Genomic DNA, 19,616 nt, shown 5'->3' on the forward strand with positions numbered 1-19,616 from the left:
AAAGTTATAATGCACTATTAGAAAGCCGTGAAAAAAATATCCTATTCAAATATTTATTCTTACTAATTATGATATCTAAAATTCTCTTTTTTTAGCAAAACATTAAAGGGAATAATTAACAATTTAGCTTTGAAACTTACAAGATAATTTAAGAGTTAGAAGACATTGTTATAAAATCGTGATAAAAATATCTTAATGAGATAATTAGTTTTACTAACTAGTATGTCCTAGATTGTGTGTTTTTAGCAAAAAACTAAAGAGGATAATTAGCAAATAAACTTAAAAACTTATATGATTAGTTTTAGAGGTGGAATACACTATGAGCAATGCGGGATACAAATATCCTAATAAGGTAATTGGTTTTACTAATTACTATGCTCTGAATTCTCTTGTTTGAGTAATTATTAATAATCAGCAAATCAACTTAGAAACTTAGAGGATATTTTTCAGAGTTGAATTATAATGTTATGAATTAATGATAAAAACATCCCAATGAGATAATTACTTTTACTAATTACTATGCTCTAAGTTCTTTATTTTTGCTAAAAATTAAAGGGAATGATTAGTAAATTAGCTTGGAAACCTATGAGATAATTTCCAAGGTTGTGATACACTATTAGAAACCTTAGATAAATATATCTTATTTAGATATTTATTTTCACTAATTATTATGTCAAAAATATTGTACTTTTTACTAGAATTGAAAGAGAGAAATTAAAAAATTGATTTAAAAGATATAGCATTATTATTAGAGCTGAAACACACCATGAAAAGTCTAAGATAATATTATTGTACTTAGATATTTAGTTTAGAAAATTTCCATATAAAAAGTCACTATTTTGTACTATAAAACAAAGAGAAAAATTAAATTAGTAGATTAGCACTTACGACTGTGTGTGAACTCCTATAGCTAAAGCACGGTATTGGAAACCCATGATAATAATATCACACCAAAAGAAACTACCTATGATACTATAGTGCAATAAAAGTGCTTAGACTCTTAGATAAATAGAATTAAATTAATTAGTGAAAATATTTCATGTGAATTCTGATGATAAGTTTTGAGTTGTTGATACTTTACCTAATGGTTAAGCAACTGCTTATAAGGATAAATAATATGGCCCCCAAAAGAGCTTGAGGGCCTGGCACACTCACAACCATGAGGCCAATACGAGTAGCATTCCACCGAACGAGAGTATTCGTGCCTCTGAGCCGCAATAGATCATGGACTAGTCCTAGGTGAGTCCTTGGTTATTAAAAAAAAGTTCATAAGTTAGTATAAATCCCTTTAAAGTCATATAACATTGCATCCGTTAGGTAATAGAAGGAAATATAAATTGGTTGAGAACGGAAGGACACCTTCCAAGAAACATCGCGTATTTCTTTGTTAAACTAGGAAAGGAATGTTTTGGTAAGTCCGGTTGAAATAGGAAAGATTTGATTGACCATCCTTAAACAGCTTATCTCAATACCACCTCTGATTCCTTGAGATATTTTCACTTTAGGTGATAAGAAATGAAGATTTATCAGCCAATGAAAAGTCGGTTATCCTTGTGCACGAAGGGTCTTTAATCATATACATGTATATGTTTGTACAATCTTAGGACACTGTTTCTTATCCTAGGGGAGCCATCTGATTGTATGGGCAAAAAAAAAAACAAAAGAGGGGCCCCTTATTTGGGCAAATTTTCTATTTTTCGCAACCTTTTCCCCTCTCCAAACACTTGTTCAAACCATATGTAGCATGCTTGCATGGAAACTCCCACTTTGGCCGAAATTTTTTGAACCCCACTCCAGCGAGAGAGCCCTCCACCTTTGAGCAATAGCACCCGATGCTACTAGGGGGGGAGCAACCCCTTATCCTCAATAAAAGAGGCCTCGAGGGCCCCCGTGTGAGAGAGCCCTTGTAGGAACCAGCCAAAACCACTGACGATGGCCATCAATGCCCATAGCCGCCCAAGAGGGCCCACACACACCAATGCTGCCTGCATGCGAGGGAGAGGAGGGGATATCCTGGGGATGGGAATGGAGGGATTTTTGGAGGAAGCTTTTTCCAGATTTTTGCTCAACTGAGCAATTTTTTATAAAAAAGCTCGCTACTGATTTTGGAGCAATCTTTTTTTCTCACTCTCTCTTTATCAATCTCTCTCTCTCTCTCTCTCTCTCTCTCTCTCTCTCTCTCTCTCTCTCTCTCTCTCTCTATATATATATATATATATATATATATATATATATATATATATATATTATGTCTCCCCCTTCTCTCTCTCCCCCATTGTATTACACACCCTCCTCTCTCTCTCTCTCTCTCTCTCTCTCTCTCTCTCTCTCTCTCTCTCTCTCTCTCTCACACACACACACACACACACACATTCTCTTGTACAAGTGGGCACTGGAGAGAGAGAGAGAGGAATACATTTATATATATATATATACATATATATATATGTGTGTGTGTGTGTGTGTGTGTATACATACACACACACACACACACACACACACACATATATATATATATATGTATATATATATATATATATATAGAGAGAGAGAGAGAGAGAGAGATTGATTGAGGGATTAAGGGAAAATACTCGCTCCAAAATTTTGAAGCGAGCTTTTTTTTTAATTGCTCAGTTGAGCAAAAATCTTGAAAAATCTCCCTTGAAACTTCAACTCGGATATCCCATGGGAGCTCTTCTCCCTCTCTCTTTGCTTACCAATGGAGTGCTTCATGCCAGGTCTTATAGTCCGTGCCTTTTGGCACCCTTTCCTCATGTGGAATTTAGGCAGGTGCCATGTGGTAGGCTCACAAGCCTCACCCCCTTTGAGCTCCCAAATTCTCCCTCCTTAAGCCACCAAAAATCTCCCTTGGATACCAACTTTGATTTATCATATCTTTGTGCTCCAGATTCAGATGCCCCTCCTATAAAGCTCAAATGAAAGCCGACCATGTTGGCTCCTAAACATAACATCCCCGCGGGAGAGGGGAAGTGTTGGAGTTCAACCCAAATTGGATAGACCCTGTGTGAACACATTGTATTAGCCTATATATAAGGCCCAAAACCTAATGTTAACTCTCTTTTTCATTTTTGCTCCAGTCATGTAGCCTTATCCTCATCTCTCCTTCTCTCTCGTTCTCTTTTGTTGCACACCCTTCCATCCATGGTGTTGCTCCACTCCAACCACCATAGCCAGCACAACCCTACATGTGGTTTCAGAGAATGTTTCTCAAAGGTATACGGAGTCTTCGAGCCTCTTTTCATGCTTCTACATTCTACTCGGGGAGGGACCGGTGGATGCTGCAGAGAGGGGTGGAAAGTGAGCACGTGGGATCGACCATCCATCTCTGCTCTTTGCCTTTTTTGTGGCCCTTATCCTAACATGGACAACTTTCAAATGCAGCAGAAGCACAAAATGATCAATGTTGCGAAGATGCTCTCAAAGAAGAAATGAGTACACGGAGGAAACTAGCTCGGCTAGACACAAAAATAGATGAAGGTGGAGCTCTGCGAGCTTGCTTCCTTTGAGAAGAGTTCTTCGCTTTTCAATGCTAATGTACAAAAGTCAGGGAAAGATGACGGAATCTCAAGCGAGGGGGGGGGGGGGGGGGGGGGGGGGGGGGGGGGGGGGGGGGGGCATAAGAAATTACGGAGCCAAAGGCCATGGAGGAGTCGACTAGGAAAATGCTTGCAAATAAGGACACAACCACAGAATGCTTCAGACGTCAGTTTTCTTTATTTGAGTAAAGTCTTGCTATCATAAAAAATGTAGATGATCTTATTTACTTTTATGTTGTGAGGTGGTTCACAGATTCATACACATGAATGGATATCCATTGAACAATGAGTGTATCCACATTAGACAAGGAATGATATTTGGCACAAAGCCCCAAGACCTAAATTTTTTTTGACACTACAATCTCTACAAATAGGCAAAGGAATATTCTTTTCACGCTTCTTCCTTGTATGTGAGTGAGGCCACAACTGATGGTAGACTCCTCTTCCATTTAAGAAGTTTAATAAATGTTAATGCTCATAGATGGATAACTACCCAATTACTAATCATGTCCACCCATCCACAATCGACAAACTTAGTCGATCCCCACTTACCACTCTACACTCACAATTGCCTCTTTATTTTCTAATTACTACCACATTCGCTTTACACTTAAAAATAATGGCTCCTTCCAATTTCTAGTAACAATGATTCCTTACAACAAGTATTAAAAGCAGAATTGAATACATTCTTTATCAAACAAACATCTTTAGACTTAAGACAAGGTACTGTCAATTAGAAAATAATTTTTGACAACCATGACCAATTAGGAATACCCAATCTCATAAAAATAAAAGTTCTTTCAAAACATATTAAGTACATATAAGTGAAGCGTGAGTTTAGGAAATGAAAAGACATATGCAGGTGGAAAGTCAAAAGACCTTTTGTGCCCATATAAATAGGTGTTTTTTTTCTATTTCATTTTTCTTTTAGCGTATTCTTCTCTTCTCTTTAGCGTTTTCTTTGCGCTCTCTCTCTCTCTCTCTCTCTCTCTCTCTCTCTCGCTCGCTCGCTCGCAATGTTGTATCCATCCTTTTGAGCTAATATTGTTGCAAATCTATGTGCTTTGTCATTGCCTGTTGTTATATGCTATAAACTAACGCATTGTTTTTTCTTGTTGTTGAGAGGACTCTTTGAATTAGGAATACCTTTTAAATTTTTTGAAGCCATTAGGAATACCTTTTAATTTTTTAATTAGGAATACTCATCTTGTCTCAAGGACACCTATACATGGGTGAAAAAAATGGCACCCTTTCCTTTATTCATAATTCGGAGCGGAAAAACATCACCCAAAAGTTCGGGTGTCCATGCGCCAAACCCTTCTCTCTCGACGTGCCGACGTAGCACTCTGCTCCAAATGGTGCGCCTACACATGCTCTCTCACTCTAAGTCGCTCTTTGTCTCTCTCTGTTCGTGTTTAGCTCGATCATGGATTTCTCTCTCTCTCTCTCTCTCTCTCTCTCTCTCTCTCTCTCTCTCTCCCACCCCCTCCCACTCACCATGCGGTCATCAGTGGGCTACGGCGAAGTCTGTGCTACCACAATCTTCTGTAAATATTGCTCACTATAGCTAGTCCAACTCATGTTGCAGACACTAGCTGCTCTGTCAAGGTTTCTCTTCCTTGGATGATGGTGTCGATGTCATGGTTGCGGTAGTGTTTGTACTTAATTTGTAAGGAATTGACTGGCGAGCATTGCCTCCCATATGGAATTTCTTACTTATTCTACAGGGTGGCATTGGGATTGGTAATTGGTGGGATGATTGGGATTGCCAATGGAGGGGCCACTATGGTGATGGACAGATTGGTGGTCAACATTGGGATGGCAAGTGTGCTAGCTATTGTAATTATTGTTGGTGGGCCGACCATTCTTCGTTCAGAGATTGCGGGTGTTTGGGGCTACTAGTATGGCCTTTGTAATGATGCTTCTAGAGAGGCATGATAAAGGCTCACAGCCTATCTTTGGCAGTGATTGAGTAGAAGTTTGAGATTATTGTCGGGGCTTCCTTTAATAGGATTGCATTTGGCAATGGTGACCACCCTTCTTCGTCAAAGTCAAACACAAGCGGCAATGTCTAGTGGATTCTTGTTGTTGTTTCTTTGTTGCACTTTTGTGAGGAACCGTTTCTTCTTAGGCACTTGTGATATCCCTGGCAGCTCGTATGAAATATGCAGTGGAGCTCCCTCAACCAGGTGCAACAAAAATACTTATTTTATCGTATTTGGCTAGTTTGGCATCCAACTCTTTGATGTGGGTGGTCAAGAGCCCTTCTTAGAGCACACAAAGAGCAAGTAGCAGGTGTGCATTAGCATGGTTGTGCACAACAAGTACACATGCACAATTTCATAAAGGGTGAGCACGAGAAACCCCCTTTCCACGCTCTACACCCCTTTCGATGTATTCATGCGTTTCAAGATGGAGACATCAAATTTCTTGTTTTTAATTTTTAACTTTGGTCGGTGTTATGGCCTCCATTTGGCTTTAGCTATGGAAATTCCTCATGTTCTGGCTTCAAAGTAGCACATAGATATATTGGCAGCTAAATAAAATTTAGTCACGTTTAAACCTCAAGGGGTTCACCTCTTAAGCTTGTAAAGTTACCACATGAGTTTAAATGAATGGGTTTTTTAATTGCCAAAATTCAAAATTTTTAGCAAGTTTATATCAACAGAAGGGGTTTTTCAATTGATTTGGAGAAAAACCCGTTAGTTTTTTAAGAAAAAGGGGTTATCTTATTACCTTAAGCATGTAAATAAAGGGTTTTTTTTAATACCCTTTGAATGCGCGTTATATGAATAGTTTCTTAAAGGTGCACCCCCAAGGTTTAAACACACTTTTAGATATATATGACGACCGTTTGGGAAAAGCTCCATACCTCGTCAATGAGTCCTTCAATCTTATTGACTTGCATAGTGTAATTACCTCTATCAAAATATGATTAATGTCTAAATATATTATCAGTGTTGCCACGAGTCACTAGGTTTTCTTGCTATTCTACTACATGCACATCACACTCTCATTGTGACTTTTTTTTTCCGCATGTATGTATCATCATGCTAAAGAATTTGTTCCTCAATCGAGCAACCTTATCATTCATATCAGTAAAGAGTAGTTAATCCTTTAATTATGCCATGTTTTAAAATTCTATCTAACCAAATACCCAAGTATTCTTCCTATACAAGACCCCTACTGTAAACTTGGGCTGTGACCATTTTTTGCAACTTGTATGATGATGACACTACATGGTCTTTCTGTGGTTTATTTCATCAATTAACGTTATAAAAAGTCATAACCTCATCTGTAGGGCTTAAAAATTTGTTGCACTTATAAAATTGTGAAGCTTTTCTTGATTTTGTCCTCTTCAAATAGCTCATTGTTATATTTTATTAGTTGTTAATTATAGTAGTACTAGTCAATACCATTACCTTTATTAGGTTTACCACAAGTTTAAGGCAATTCCAGTCTCCATCTTGATTGCACTTAACCAAATGATTTTGATAATGCTCTTCATTTTTTTTTCTAATTAACTTGTTTATTGTCTAAGATTCCCAAAAATCAATGCAGACCATAATGTGACGCAATCAAATAAGTCATCTCATTGTTTTATTTTGCAAAATCATTTTAAAAGATTGAGTGATCATATATTAGCCATGTTCTACCAGATTCTATGATACCTTCCTCGCTTCTTATCAATCAAATATCTACACTAATCTATACCTTACTACTTAGTCGTGAATATATTAACTCTCTCATACAAAATTGTGCCACACTCCCAAGTGTGTCTACTAATACCATTCAAAGAGACAACTCAACTCTCTCTATATGCACGCACCAATACATGTATTTTCAAACACTGTATATCCTCCAAGTATGTACATCCAATACATCACTACTCTTTTTCGTATTTTGTTTGTCTGTATTATCTTATATGCTATGAAATCAAACAGTTCTCACATGTTGGCTCCTAATTACATTGAATGACATTTTTGTGTGGAAATGATTTATCATTAAGCTCTGTAGCTACTCACATCAGCTACGGTATTTTGGATTCATGAACAACAGTTTGTAAGTACTTTGCTATACTCCAAAGTGGTGTCAAACAAATAGTAAATATTTTTCTTGTTTTTGTCGTGTCTGGTCCATTGGTCACATGCACACAAATTTGTCGATTTAAGCAGTGTGTCAATGCTCATCTTGGTGTAGATTCGCCGATTTAGGCAACACCACTTGTCAGTGGAGATCCGTTGATTTAGGCAACACAACTACAAACTACAGATTCACAATTTTTAAACTATACCAAATACAGATTCGCCCATTTAGGCAGCATTAGTAGAGATTCGCCGATTTAGGCAGCACGTTTTATTGGTGTAGATTCATCAATTTAGGCAACACCGATCATGAAGTCATACTGCAGTGACTTGCCACCACTGTCTTTTCCGAGTTTATGTTGGCAGATATTCGGATTTGAAATGGTATATAATAATTTTTTGTCATGACAGTATTTATGGAATTGAACTTCAGATTGATCAGAATTGATTTATTGCATGATGAGTGTGACCAGTGATATCTTGATTCATCAGGGTATGACATATACTGCTTATTTTAGTGATATAGGACACTAGAATAGGTAGTATGTGGATGACGGTAGACATAAGCACTGGTGTTTAGTTTAATAATTTTTTCTTTTACTATGTAATGACACAAAATGCTAATCACTGTATTTGACAAGTATCGTTTGCTGATTCATACTTTGCTACTAAGGACAATTGCTTTCCAATGGAGAGGTATGTAATGGAATTGATATTTTGGTATTTACTACAGGATATATATATTTTATATACATTTTATTATTCAAGTGTTCTTTATGAGCTTTGGCAATTTATGACCGGCCAGTGAGTTTGTACTCATTTTGAGCATTCAAAGAATTTATAAGTAAATACGTGCAAGAGAAAAATGCTCACTCTTGCACGTGGGGAGATTGCACCTAGTGCATGTGCCTGTGTTTATTCTTCTCTCCTCTCCTCTCCTCTCTCGCGCGTCGATGTAGCACTCCGCTCTAGGACGTGCACCTGCACGTGCTCTCTCCCTCTCTCTATCTCTCTCTGTTCGTGTACGATTTGATTATATGCTCACAGGATTCGTCAAGTATGCATATTTGCAATGTTCTATTGTTTTTATCATGTTATTTGAGGTATTTTGTAGGGACGCCGCACATCTATTTGTAGCACAAACCTTGAGGCCTTTATTGCACTCATTCACTAGATGAGGTGACAACCTACGTGGCCCGAACATGCAGTCCGCCCTCTCTCCGTATAGTCACATAGAACGGTGGGTAGCACTGACGTGGTCTTCTCTCTAGCGTGTGTCCAACTCTGCTGTTGCTCTCGTCTTGCAAGCCCATTTCCACTCGGACATTTGATCACCACCACCAGTTGTCACCTACGTGTGAAAAGGCCGGAGAGAGAGAGAGAGAGAGAGAGAGAGGGGAGCAGAAGAAGAAGACAGCGTGCAAGGCATACAGGCACGCCGGCACAGCAGACAGACATGGACGCTCCTAAGCGGATCAAGCCAGGCGCGCTATACGCTGCCTACAGGCTGCTCACGCGCCGCAATTCTGTCTATGTTTCTTTTATCATTGTTGGCGCCCTCGTTGGCGAGAAGGTGAGTTTCACACGCGTCTCTCTCTCTCTCTCTCTCTCTCTCTCTCTCTCTCTCTCTCTGTGACACGCACGCACATACAAGCAAAATGCACAGACAAACGAGTACACAAAACAAAACAGAAACAACCGTACCCACACCCTTCCACGCTCTTGATAAACTCACACATACAAGCAAAATGCACTGACAAAACAAGAGAAGCTATGTAGTTCAGATCTGCTAGCAGAAAAAGCGTTGTGAACCTTAAATGTCTCCCTCCACCCTTCTGTAAGGATAAAGTACTCATGGAGGTATGCGTTGAATGATTACTGTTGATCTCTGTCCATGTTAAACAGAATGTTATTGAATTTGCCCGCATGTACGATAACTTATCACATTTATATTAGAAGCACTATGGCTGATATTCAGCATTCATTTCGACACCTCAAACTTTTGATTTCTCTTAGGGACTCATAAGACTTGGATTTGTTAAATCTTGATCTGAAATAAGTTAGATACTAATGTTGATTATTTGAGACAAGTTTTTGTGCCCATGTTTTTAGAATGTAAAAGATCCATTAACAAAATGACTAAATTTGGTCAATTGATATGTATGATTGGTATGGCATTTAGTAAGCACAGTTGGAATATTTACCTTTTTCAATGCGATTTTCTGATGTAAGAAAAAACAGTTTTATGGTGCTTTGTTGGCGATGATTTTTATATTTTTGGGGGGTTCTCATAGACAAGGTGGTGGATTGGTTGAGTTTTACTTGTATCTCAGCAGATGATTAGACCTTACTCAAAGGTTGTTCTCGCCCTATGATGGGCATGCTCTTTACAGCTTATGTGCAATGCCTTTAGTTTTTCGTCTAGCCAATGGTACAACTATATACAAATTGATTTTTCATGTGTGAGACTTTTCATTTGTCTCCTTCTTTTGTCAATTATGGTCCATGCAAGAATCCATATTTGCTTTAGATGACTGATTTTGAATGAAATGTGGGAATCTTTTAGAGGAAAGATAGAAATGTTTTGTGTAACCAGCCTTTCAAATGATAGGTGGTGGTGAAGATAGTGCTTTACAATATTTGCAAGGAAATACTATAAAAGAACTGCAATAGAACTTGAATAGTTGAACCCTTGCAAAGATAGTATTGGAGAATCGAACATCATCAGCTAGAGCGCTCTTCCACTAAGAGAGTTGGTGCTCCAAGCTATCATAGCAAGCATCTTTTCTATTTAGTAGCATTTGGATACAAGTGTTGGAGTATCCACAATATTTTTGATGCATGAGAATGGTGTGTGGTAACCCTTATAAATGTCAACCTCTATATGATGAGGGGGAAAAAGATAAAGCTCTAGCTGTAAATATAGTCTCTCAAAGCTTTGTAGGTAGAACTTCATCATGCATATAAGTTTCTAGCTTGCATGATTAGTGCTTTTTCGCTCCCCTTCCTATGAGGTTTGACACATGATGTGCAAGTAAATTTCGTTCGTGAAGGTTTTATTTTGGATAATATTGTGCCTTCTATGAGGCTCTGGTGTGGAGCAGACTAACTTGACATCCCTCTGCATTGCATGCTCGTATGGTTCAACAGGCAACATGTGTTCTGGGTTGGCCTTTCACTCATTTGATGTGACATGGTTTGCTTGTCACGTGACACATCCAACCCTATGTGTCCGTGGACAAGCTACATCACGACCAGGGTTCAGTTCAGTCAAGTCAGTCTAGAATAGGAAGTGATCTGGCACTTTTGTGAGTGTTCGCAGACCGTGCATGTCCAGAGACTTAGATTAGATGCATATCCTCTGGTTGCTCACAACATGATCACCAACATTACCATCATAATCCATCAGGAGCATTTTCCAGTGCATTAAACCTATTTTCCATTTTTCACTTATTTATTAAGTGACTTTTGTAGCATTGCTCAACAAGCAACTTCTCAAGAAGAACCATCAAAGCCCAGTGTTTTGAAGGCCCCCCACTTCAACGTTTTTCAAGCAAGAAAGCGAGCGTTTTCAAGCTAGGTCTCTGGCGGTTTTCAGCAAGCAGTTCGAGCGTATCCATAGGCAGCAGGTCAGTGATTTCAGCCCCTCAGAGCCAGCGTTTTTGCAGGCCTTGAACCAACGTTTTTCATCCCTGCAATTCAGCGTTTTCAACCAGCCCTACAACGTTTTTGGACAGCAGCATCTCAACGTTTTTGGACAACAGCGTCTCAGCATTTTTACAACAGTAAATTCAGCAGGAGATATAGCAGATTCAGCAGACAAAGAACAGCCCATAACATAGCCCTTTCAATCGTCATCGTCGTTGTTCTCGTTGTCGCCGTCGTCTACAGACTTACGTCCTCCTTGCATCATAGCCTCGCAACTTGCATCAGCATCTTGTACCAGATTGTGCAATCAATAGAATAGACTTCTCTCGCCATCGAGAGAAGGGCCCTTGGAGAAGGGTTTGACAACTTTCTGAGAGAAGGGCCCTTGGAGAAGGGTTTGACAACTTTCTGGTGTCGTATTCTTCTCTCTCTATCTCTCAGTCTCATGCACCTTCATTCACATTGTTCACCACTTTGTTTGTGTTTACTGCACTCTCTTACTAAAGGAACAGAAGGCTCTCCCTTCTATAAGTAAAAGGAACCTTGAGCACAATTTTACTTCCGCTGCACCTTACATTGGTATCAGAGCTTTGACAGTGTTCTGTATCACTCAAGGAAAGAACCACAAATTTTTTTTTTTCTTGTTGAGGTCGTACGTAACCCAAGTCCTCTTGGGCGTGTCGATTCCTATTCGTGTTTTTTGAAGAGTGATAGGAAACCCAGGAAAGAAGGGCTTGTCCAGCCTCCCCTTGTCTCTCTTTTCACTCATTGAGAACGGATCGTGCACTTAGCGGCCGGCCAATCGACGTGAGGTGGGAAAAAGCAACCTTGGTGTGAGCGTAAGGCCGCTAAGGGGTGCGCTCGCGGAAAAGAGCAGAACTCGGGTGAAGAGAAGATCCTTCTCTAACACACAAATTGCAAGCAAAAGAAGAACCTCAAGAACCTCAAGACCCTTAAGAACCTCAAGACCCTCAAGAACTCAAGACCCCCAAGAATCCAAGAACCCAAGAGCCACAAGAACCAAAGTTCCTCGTGAACTTAAGACCCCAAGACTTCAGTGGATGGTCATCACCTGAAGCGGCATGGATACTTCCCATGGAGGTGATGAGCATGAGGGTGGTGAAGAAGAATTTTCCCCACCGGGAGGTTTTTCCGACCCTCCCTCTTCCCCATCTATGCTAAGGATTTCACTAACTCCTATGGAGGAGTTGAAGCAGTTGTTTATGGAAAGGAAGTTAGAACGTGAAGAAAGAAAGGCAGCTATTGAGCGTGAGCGTGAGCAAACACGCTTGGCGACCGAAGAAAGAATGACAGCCATAGAGCATGAGCACAACGAAAGAAAAGATGCCTTGTTCTGATTCTTTTTTTCGGGAAAAGGAGACTCTCTCAGTCTCTTCTTCTCCAAAGCATGACACACAGGATTTGCATGATGATAAGCATGATGAATTGCCTGATAATGATAAGCATGATGATTTGAATGATAATGATAAGATTTGAAGGATAATGATAAGCATGATGATTTGGATGACAATGACAAGCATGATGATCACGATGTGATTTTTCACGAGCATGATGATTTGTATGATCAAGACGTGATTGTTCACAAGGATGATGGTTTAGTTGATGCTTTTTCTAGCGAACCTAACCTCGTGGCAGATTCGATCGATCACGAAGAATCGATCTTGGCTCTCGAGTCGAGGTCCAAAGAACCCCCACAAGAAGTATTATGTGTTCGAATGATTAGCCAATACGCATTGTTCGAGTGTTTCATTTGTGATGCTTTCCTGTATTTTAGTCACTGTCCTTATGTGATCCCTTTTCACAAGCATGCCATATTGTATGATGAGCACGATTCACTCATGAATGAGCACGGATGTATGCGGATGTTTCATGAAAAGATGAAATGTTTACATTCAAGGAATTCATATTCCATGTATCTCCTTGGCATGACACAGTATCAGAAAGAGCACAAGAAGGATTGAGCATCAAGCATAGGCATTTCCATTGTGATTTGCCACAATTGATTGATTTAGATCAGTAAGTCGAGATTCGACCCCATTGTTTGCCTGTGTGTGATGAACGGTTTGACACTCCGTCACTTTTTTCATCTGCATTGCATGCACATTTTTTTCGAAGGAATAGTATTTTTCCAGTCACTTTACATGGAATGGGTATGTTCATTTTTTTGTGTTGGAAGTGGTTTCAAGAATTTTCAGCCTCGGAGATTCTTGAAGAAGGTAGATTCATGACTATGGACGAAGTTTAAGCATTTAAGGAGCCACAGAAGCATAGTTACAGGGGATTGGGGGGACGGGCCCTAGGGCCGGGGACGGCCGTAACCGGGCCGGGAACGGCAGGGAACGTCGAGGGACGGATGGAAATCGGGCCGGATAGGCGGGTCGCAGGGGGGACGGACCGGGGACGGACCGGACGGGGTCGGACCGGAACAGATTCAAATTTCTGTCCGTTTTTGACCGTTTGCAACGGTTCAGTGCAACCCCAACTGCCATATTTTTGGAGCCTTGGCCCTTGGGAGGCTATAAAAGGCTCCCTTGGACCTCTTAATACTCATAGTCTCAATGCTCAATGCTCATTCCATTTCCCTCAAGCTCAAGGCTCAAGCTACTCAAGAGTCAAGTCTCAATCATCAATGCTTTCCTCTCTACTCAATGCTCATTGCTCAAGCTTGAAGCATGACCATTGACTACTCTACACTCTAGTCTCCACTCTCAAGTCTCTCCCTCTTCTACCCACTTTGAAGTTTGAACTTTGAAGCTCTCCTCTCCCTCTTCTACCCACTTTGAAGCTCTCTACTCTCTCTCCACATAAGCTCTCCTCTAACTCTTCTAACTTCTAAGCTCTACTCTCTCGAGTCTCTCCACCATCATGTCATCTCAAGCCAACTCCACTTCTCAAGCCGCTTCTTCTCGAAGGAGGCCCGCCGTGCAAACGTGGTCGTGGTGGGATGAAGTCGACTTTAGCTCGCGTGGCAAAGGTGGCGGTGCAAGACCATGGACGTGCAAGCTATGTCCATACAAGAGATCGGGTGGTTCAAACAAAGTGCGAGCCCATCTTCTTCATGAACCCGGTCACGAGGTGAAGTTTTGCCCTCATGTAGCTCCCGAGAAGAGGTTGGATCTTCTTGAAAAGCTCACGGTGTATGAGGTTGCGGAAGCGGCCAAGAGGGGCCGTTTTGTTGCCGTTGATCCCTCCGCCACGGCGACACCGCGAGAGCAAAGGGAAGCCAACCTTGACGACATCGCTCGAACCTTCAAGAGCCATGGATCTACACCGTCCTCTTCCGTTCCGCATCGCCAAACAACTCTCAACGAAAATTGGAATCTTAAATTGAAGGAAGAGGTAGATAGGTCGGTTGCCCGATTCTTCTTCCACGACCACATTGCCTTCCATGCTTCGCGGTGAGTTTCCCTTGGCATATGCACATTGCAATCTTCCATTTTGTATTCATAATGGGTTATAACTTCTCGACTCTCGACTCTCCATACTGACACAACATGCTCTATTTTGTGTGGATAGGTCTCCATACTTTCGAACCATGGTTACGAAAATAGGGGAATATGGCTCCTCTTATGTGCCACCTTCATCGGAGAGGCTTCGCACCACCCTCCTTGTCAAAGAGAAGCTTGCCGTGGAGCAAGCGGCCCAAGCAACAAAGGATTTGTGGGAGACCAATGGCGTCTCTCTTCTTGTAGATGGATGGAGCGACACTCGCAAGCGGTCCATCCACGGGGTGGTGGCCTACTCTCGGGGGGAGATGTACTTTGTGGAGTCACATGATGCATTCGATAGTGGCAAGGCCGCCGAGATGCTTGCTGCGGAGTGGACAAGCACCATAGAGATCACCGGCCCGGAGAATGTCCTTTGTATGGTTGCAGATGGAGAGGCGTCAAATAGGGCAGCCGGAGCTATCATTGAGGGCATGTATCCCAGCATCCATGTCACATTTTGCATGGCGCATTGCCTCAATAACCTCCTCAAGGACATAGGGAACTTGTCATGGATTTCACACACCATTGGTGACGCCTCTCGAATTGTCTCCTTTGTGCTCAACCATCAAAAAGTGCGCCATGAATTCTCAAAGAGGAGCCACTTGTCCTTGCTCAAATATTCAGAGACAAGATTTGCATTTAATTGGCTTATGCTAGGCCGCTTGTCTACATGTGGCGGAGCCTTAAGGGGCCTCTTTCTCAGTGATGAGTTCCAGGCCATGCCGGAGTCTACATTAGCAATAGGATTGAAATGCAGAGAATGGGCCGACGACGCCGCTTGGTGGGAGGAGGTGAAGACTCTTGACGCCATGGTCAAGCCTATTCTACACCTACTTCGAGTGGTGGATGGCTTGCAGCCATGCATTGGCAAAGTCTACGAAGCCATGGATGGGATGATAGAGGCACTTGAGAAGCTTGTGCCTGACTCTGTTCAGTATGCGGAGATTCATGGCTTGTGTGAGTCGAGGTGGAATGGATACTACTCTCCATTTCATGCGGCAGCTTATGTGCTTGACCCTGAGTTTCAAGGAAGGCGTCAAGAGACCGACAAGGAGGTGAGCAAAGGATGGCGGCTTGCATTGGAGCGCCTTGAGCCTAGCAGTGACATTAGGCGCAAGATTAGAGACGAGCTACTCAACTACAGGCAAAAGAAGGGCTCCTATGGATGTGTAGATGCACAGCTTGATCGCAACAAGATTGGCTCGGTTTTGTGGTGGGAGGACTATGGAGGAGATGGCCCACATTTGCAGCGCTTGGCTGTTCGTGTCCTTAGCCAAGCATGTACCACTAGTTGCTTGGAGCAACTATGGAGTGTGTACAGCCACATTGCCTCTAAGAAGAGGAATCGCCTTGGGGTTTAGAGGGCCAATGATTTGGTGTTTGTGAGCGCTAACTTGCGCATGCTTGCCAAGAGCGTCACACACAAGGCAGATCCTTTCACTGAGTGGGAGATCATCGATGTTTTATTAGCACATTTCAGTCTATATGACTCGTGTTCTTTGGTCTATTTAGTGTAAATTTATGGTCAAAGTGATGCTCTATGTGTGTGGCATGTGTGTAGGTCAAAAAATGCCAAAAAAACTCTTTTTTTTTTGCCGTTCCGACCCCCGTCCCCGTTTCCTGACTTTTGCCGTCCCGACCCCGACCCGCCGTCCCATGTAACTATGCACAGAAGACTGTGTCGCTTTCGGCGCGGCCCAAAGAAGCAAGCATTACAGACCTTTATGAAGTTCAAGTATCGCATGACCCACACATTAGAGTGGGTTGGCGAAGAGTCCTTTCCAGGATTCCGGTTGCTGTTGGCGATCTCCCTCGACGCCATACAGTTTGGTACCTGTACCTCACTTTGAAAAGGAGGAGATGTCACGTGACACATCCAACCCTATGTGTTCGTGGACAAGCTAGAGCATGACCAGGGTTCAGTTCAATCAATTCAGTCTAGAATAAGAAGTGATGTGGCACTTTTGTGAGTCTGCTCGCAGACCGTGCATGTCCAGACACTTAGATTAGATGCATATCCTTTGGTTGCACACAGCATGATCATCAGCATTACCATCAGAATCCATTAGGAGCATTTTCCAGTGCATTAAACCTATTTTTCCTATTTTTGACATTTTTCACTTATTTATTAAGTGACTTTTGTTGGGAAACTGGGTAGGGCAAATTGAGTAGGGAAATATATAAGGAAACCTAGCGCTAGCAGTCCTGGCAGAAGAGGCAGTAGGAGCATTGCTCAACAGCAACTTCCCAGCGTTTTGAAAGCCCCCCACTTCAGCATTTTTCAAGCAAGAAAGCCAGCGTTTTCAGCCAAGGTCTGCTGGCGGTTTTCAGCAAGCAGTCCGAGCGTATCCATAGGCAGCAGGTCAACGATTTCAGCCCCCCAGATCCAGCGTTTTTGCAAGCCTTGAACCAGCGTTTTTCATCCCTGCGATTCAGCGTTTTCAACCAGCCCTACAACGTTTTTGGACAGCAACATCTCAGCGTTTTTGGACAGCAACGTCTCAGCGTTTTTACAGCAGTAAATTCAGCATGAGATATAGCAAATTCAGCAGACAAAGAACAGCCCAGAACATAGCTCTTTCAGTCGTTATCGTCGTCGTTCTCGTCGTCGCCGTCGTCTACAGACTTAGGTTCCCCTTGCATCGCAACTTGCATCAGCATCTTGTACCAGATTGTGCAATCAATAGAATAGACTTCTCTCGCCATTGAGAGAAGGGCCCTTGGAGGAGGGTTTGACAACTTTCTGGTGTCGTATTCTTCTCTCTCTATCTCTTAGTCTCATGCACCTTCATTTACAGTGTTCACCACTTTGTTTGTGTTCATTGCACTCTCTCACTAAAGGAACGGAAGGCTCTTCCTTCCGTAAGTAAAAGGAACCTTAAGCACAGTTCGGAGTACTCATCCTGAGCAAAGTTGAACATTCACTTCCGCTGCACCTTACATTACTGTCTACTCCAAATTTGCTCTCAGGTTACTTATGACGGTAAAGGTGATGATTTGTTTTTTTTTTTGCTATAGACTTTACTCTCAATTATTTAGAAGGCTCGATTCGATGTCTACATGTTTACCATAGTCACATGAAAACCTGCTTCTTTCTCTCAAAACCATATGAATCTTGAAACACTTCAAACATTTCTAATTAAGGACCAAACGAGGCATCGAAACAACTATATAAAAACTCTTGGGTCTAGATTTAGAATATCCTAGTCTCAAACTGTTTTACAAGAAAAAGAAGTGAGATTGTGTCTCCTATTGTGGTGTCCTGTTGGCCCCCCACCAGAGTTACTGGTGAACGCCCCCTAGCCCCCGTTCCAGCGTTCCGGGAGGCAACTCCCTTCCCGAACGTTCCAGAACGTCCCGGAACGTCAGAGTCCCGGAACGTCTGACGTTCCGGGTGGCCAGTGCAAACCGGAACGGCCGTTCCGGAACGCCCTCGGAACGACCAACGGCTACAAACAAATTTGGCAAAAATTAAAAAACTTGAAGTAAATGTTTGGGCTTCTTTTTGAAGTGTGCAAGGCCTCAAGGACTCATAAAATGCACTCCCCTCCCCCTTTCTCTCCGCAAGCCATTCCTCAAGGCTCAAGCTCTCTCCCTCTCACACTCTCAAGATCTCTCCCTCTCAAGACTCACTCTCTCAAGGCTCAAGGCTTCAAGCCTTCAAGCTCTCTTCCTCTCCCTCCCACTCTCTCTCTCTCTCGTCTCTCTCTCTCTCTCGTCTCTCCCTCTCACTCTCTCAAGCTCTCTCTCCCTCTCCCTCCCTCTCGAGGTCTCTCCCTGTCCTCCTCTCTCTCTCTCTCTCTCTCTCTCATCATCTAGTCATAGTAAGGTTGAATGGTCTTCAAAACGAGTTTTTTGTAAGTATTAGAGTCAAAGGACTCTAATACTCCTTGTATTTAAACACAAGGAGCTAAAAAATGCACTATTTGGGTGTTTTTTATACCTCTCGTTCTGCCCCGTTCTCGTTCCAGACCCCTAGCCGTTCCCCCGTTCCGCGGGGATCCCGTCGCCGTTCCCGTTCCGCGTTCCGGGTAACTATGGCCCCCACCCCTAGCTCGTGTGCCCAAGGTGCGGAACGCGTCGGTTGCTTGCCAATGCGGATGGGTGTCTCCTACTTGGCGCACCCCACAAGGTCCCATACCTTGCGTAAGGGCCATTTGTCAGGTGCAACGGAATTGAAATGGTGAAGATCTAGGTTTTACACTTCCACAAATCCTTGACTTCCTTTCCTTGGGTTAGTGATTCCTTTTAGGTCGAATTATGGTTTCTTTTACCTTTCCCTGAAGAGAGGAATGAGAGAGCTGTAGAGATGTGGAGTGTCACGTGCACATCCAACCCTATGTGCATGTGGACAAGCTATCTCAGATCTAGGGTTCAGGTTAGCCTGGAAGTGTTTTGGCACCTTTGTGAGCCTATGCCCTTTCTCTCTGCCCATTTACTCAGCTCCGTCTCAAGAATAGATGCATACAGCCTAGCCAATGTGTGACCAACCATGATGGTGCGATAATTTTCGAGAATCATGGGTTCTCCTGATTTGAAAATAGATACAATCATGGACGTACTCCAAGTCTCAGGAAAACCCTCATACATGGCTCGATTAAACATTATTGCAAGAAGCTTTGCAAGCATATCTCTGGCATGGATGAAGTGCTCTGCTACCAAACCATCATGGTCATGTGCTCTCCCTGTCTTCATCCTGTCAATGGCTTTCCTTACCGTGTCAGCCGTAAAGAAAGTACACGTCTCAGGGCATGTCTTCGGTGGGTCTAGCAAAGGTGGTTGCCCTGATGCTGTGTAGAGAGATGTGGCATATTTCT

The 19,616-nt window shown here is 42.3% G+C and overlaps 1 protein-coding gene across 1 annotated transcript in view; it reads left to right on the forward strand.

Moving 5' to 3' along the window:
* The first annotated feature begins 9,002 nt into the window (after positions 1–9,002).
* Positions 9,003–19,616, forward strand: part of LOC147427726 (ubiquinol-cytochrome C reductase UQCRX/QCR9-like family protein) — a 50,736-nt gene continuing 40,122 nt past the window's right edge. The window contains exon 1 of the mRNA XM_086496439.1: positions 9,003–9,215. Within this exon, the coding sequence (XP_086352565.1) occupies positions 9,099–9,215 (117 nt within the window). The 5' untranslated portion in view covers positions 9,003–9,098. The remainder of the gene's footprint in view (positions 9,216–19,616) is intronic.

This window comes from Adiantum capillus-veneris, chromosome 23 (assembly GCF_014529385.1).
Source record: "Adiantum capillus-veneris isolate H3 chromosome 23, ASM1452938v2, whole genome shotgun sequence".
Lineage (NCBI taxonomy): Eukaryota > Viridiplantae > Streptophyta > Polypodiopsida > Polypodiales > Pteridaceae > Adiantum > Adiantum capillus-veneris.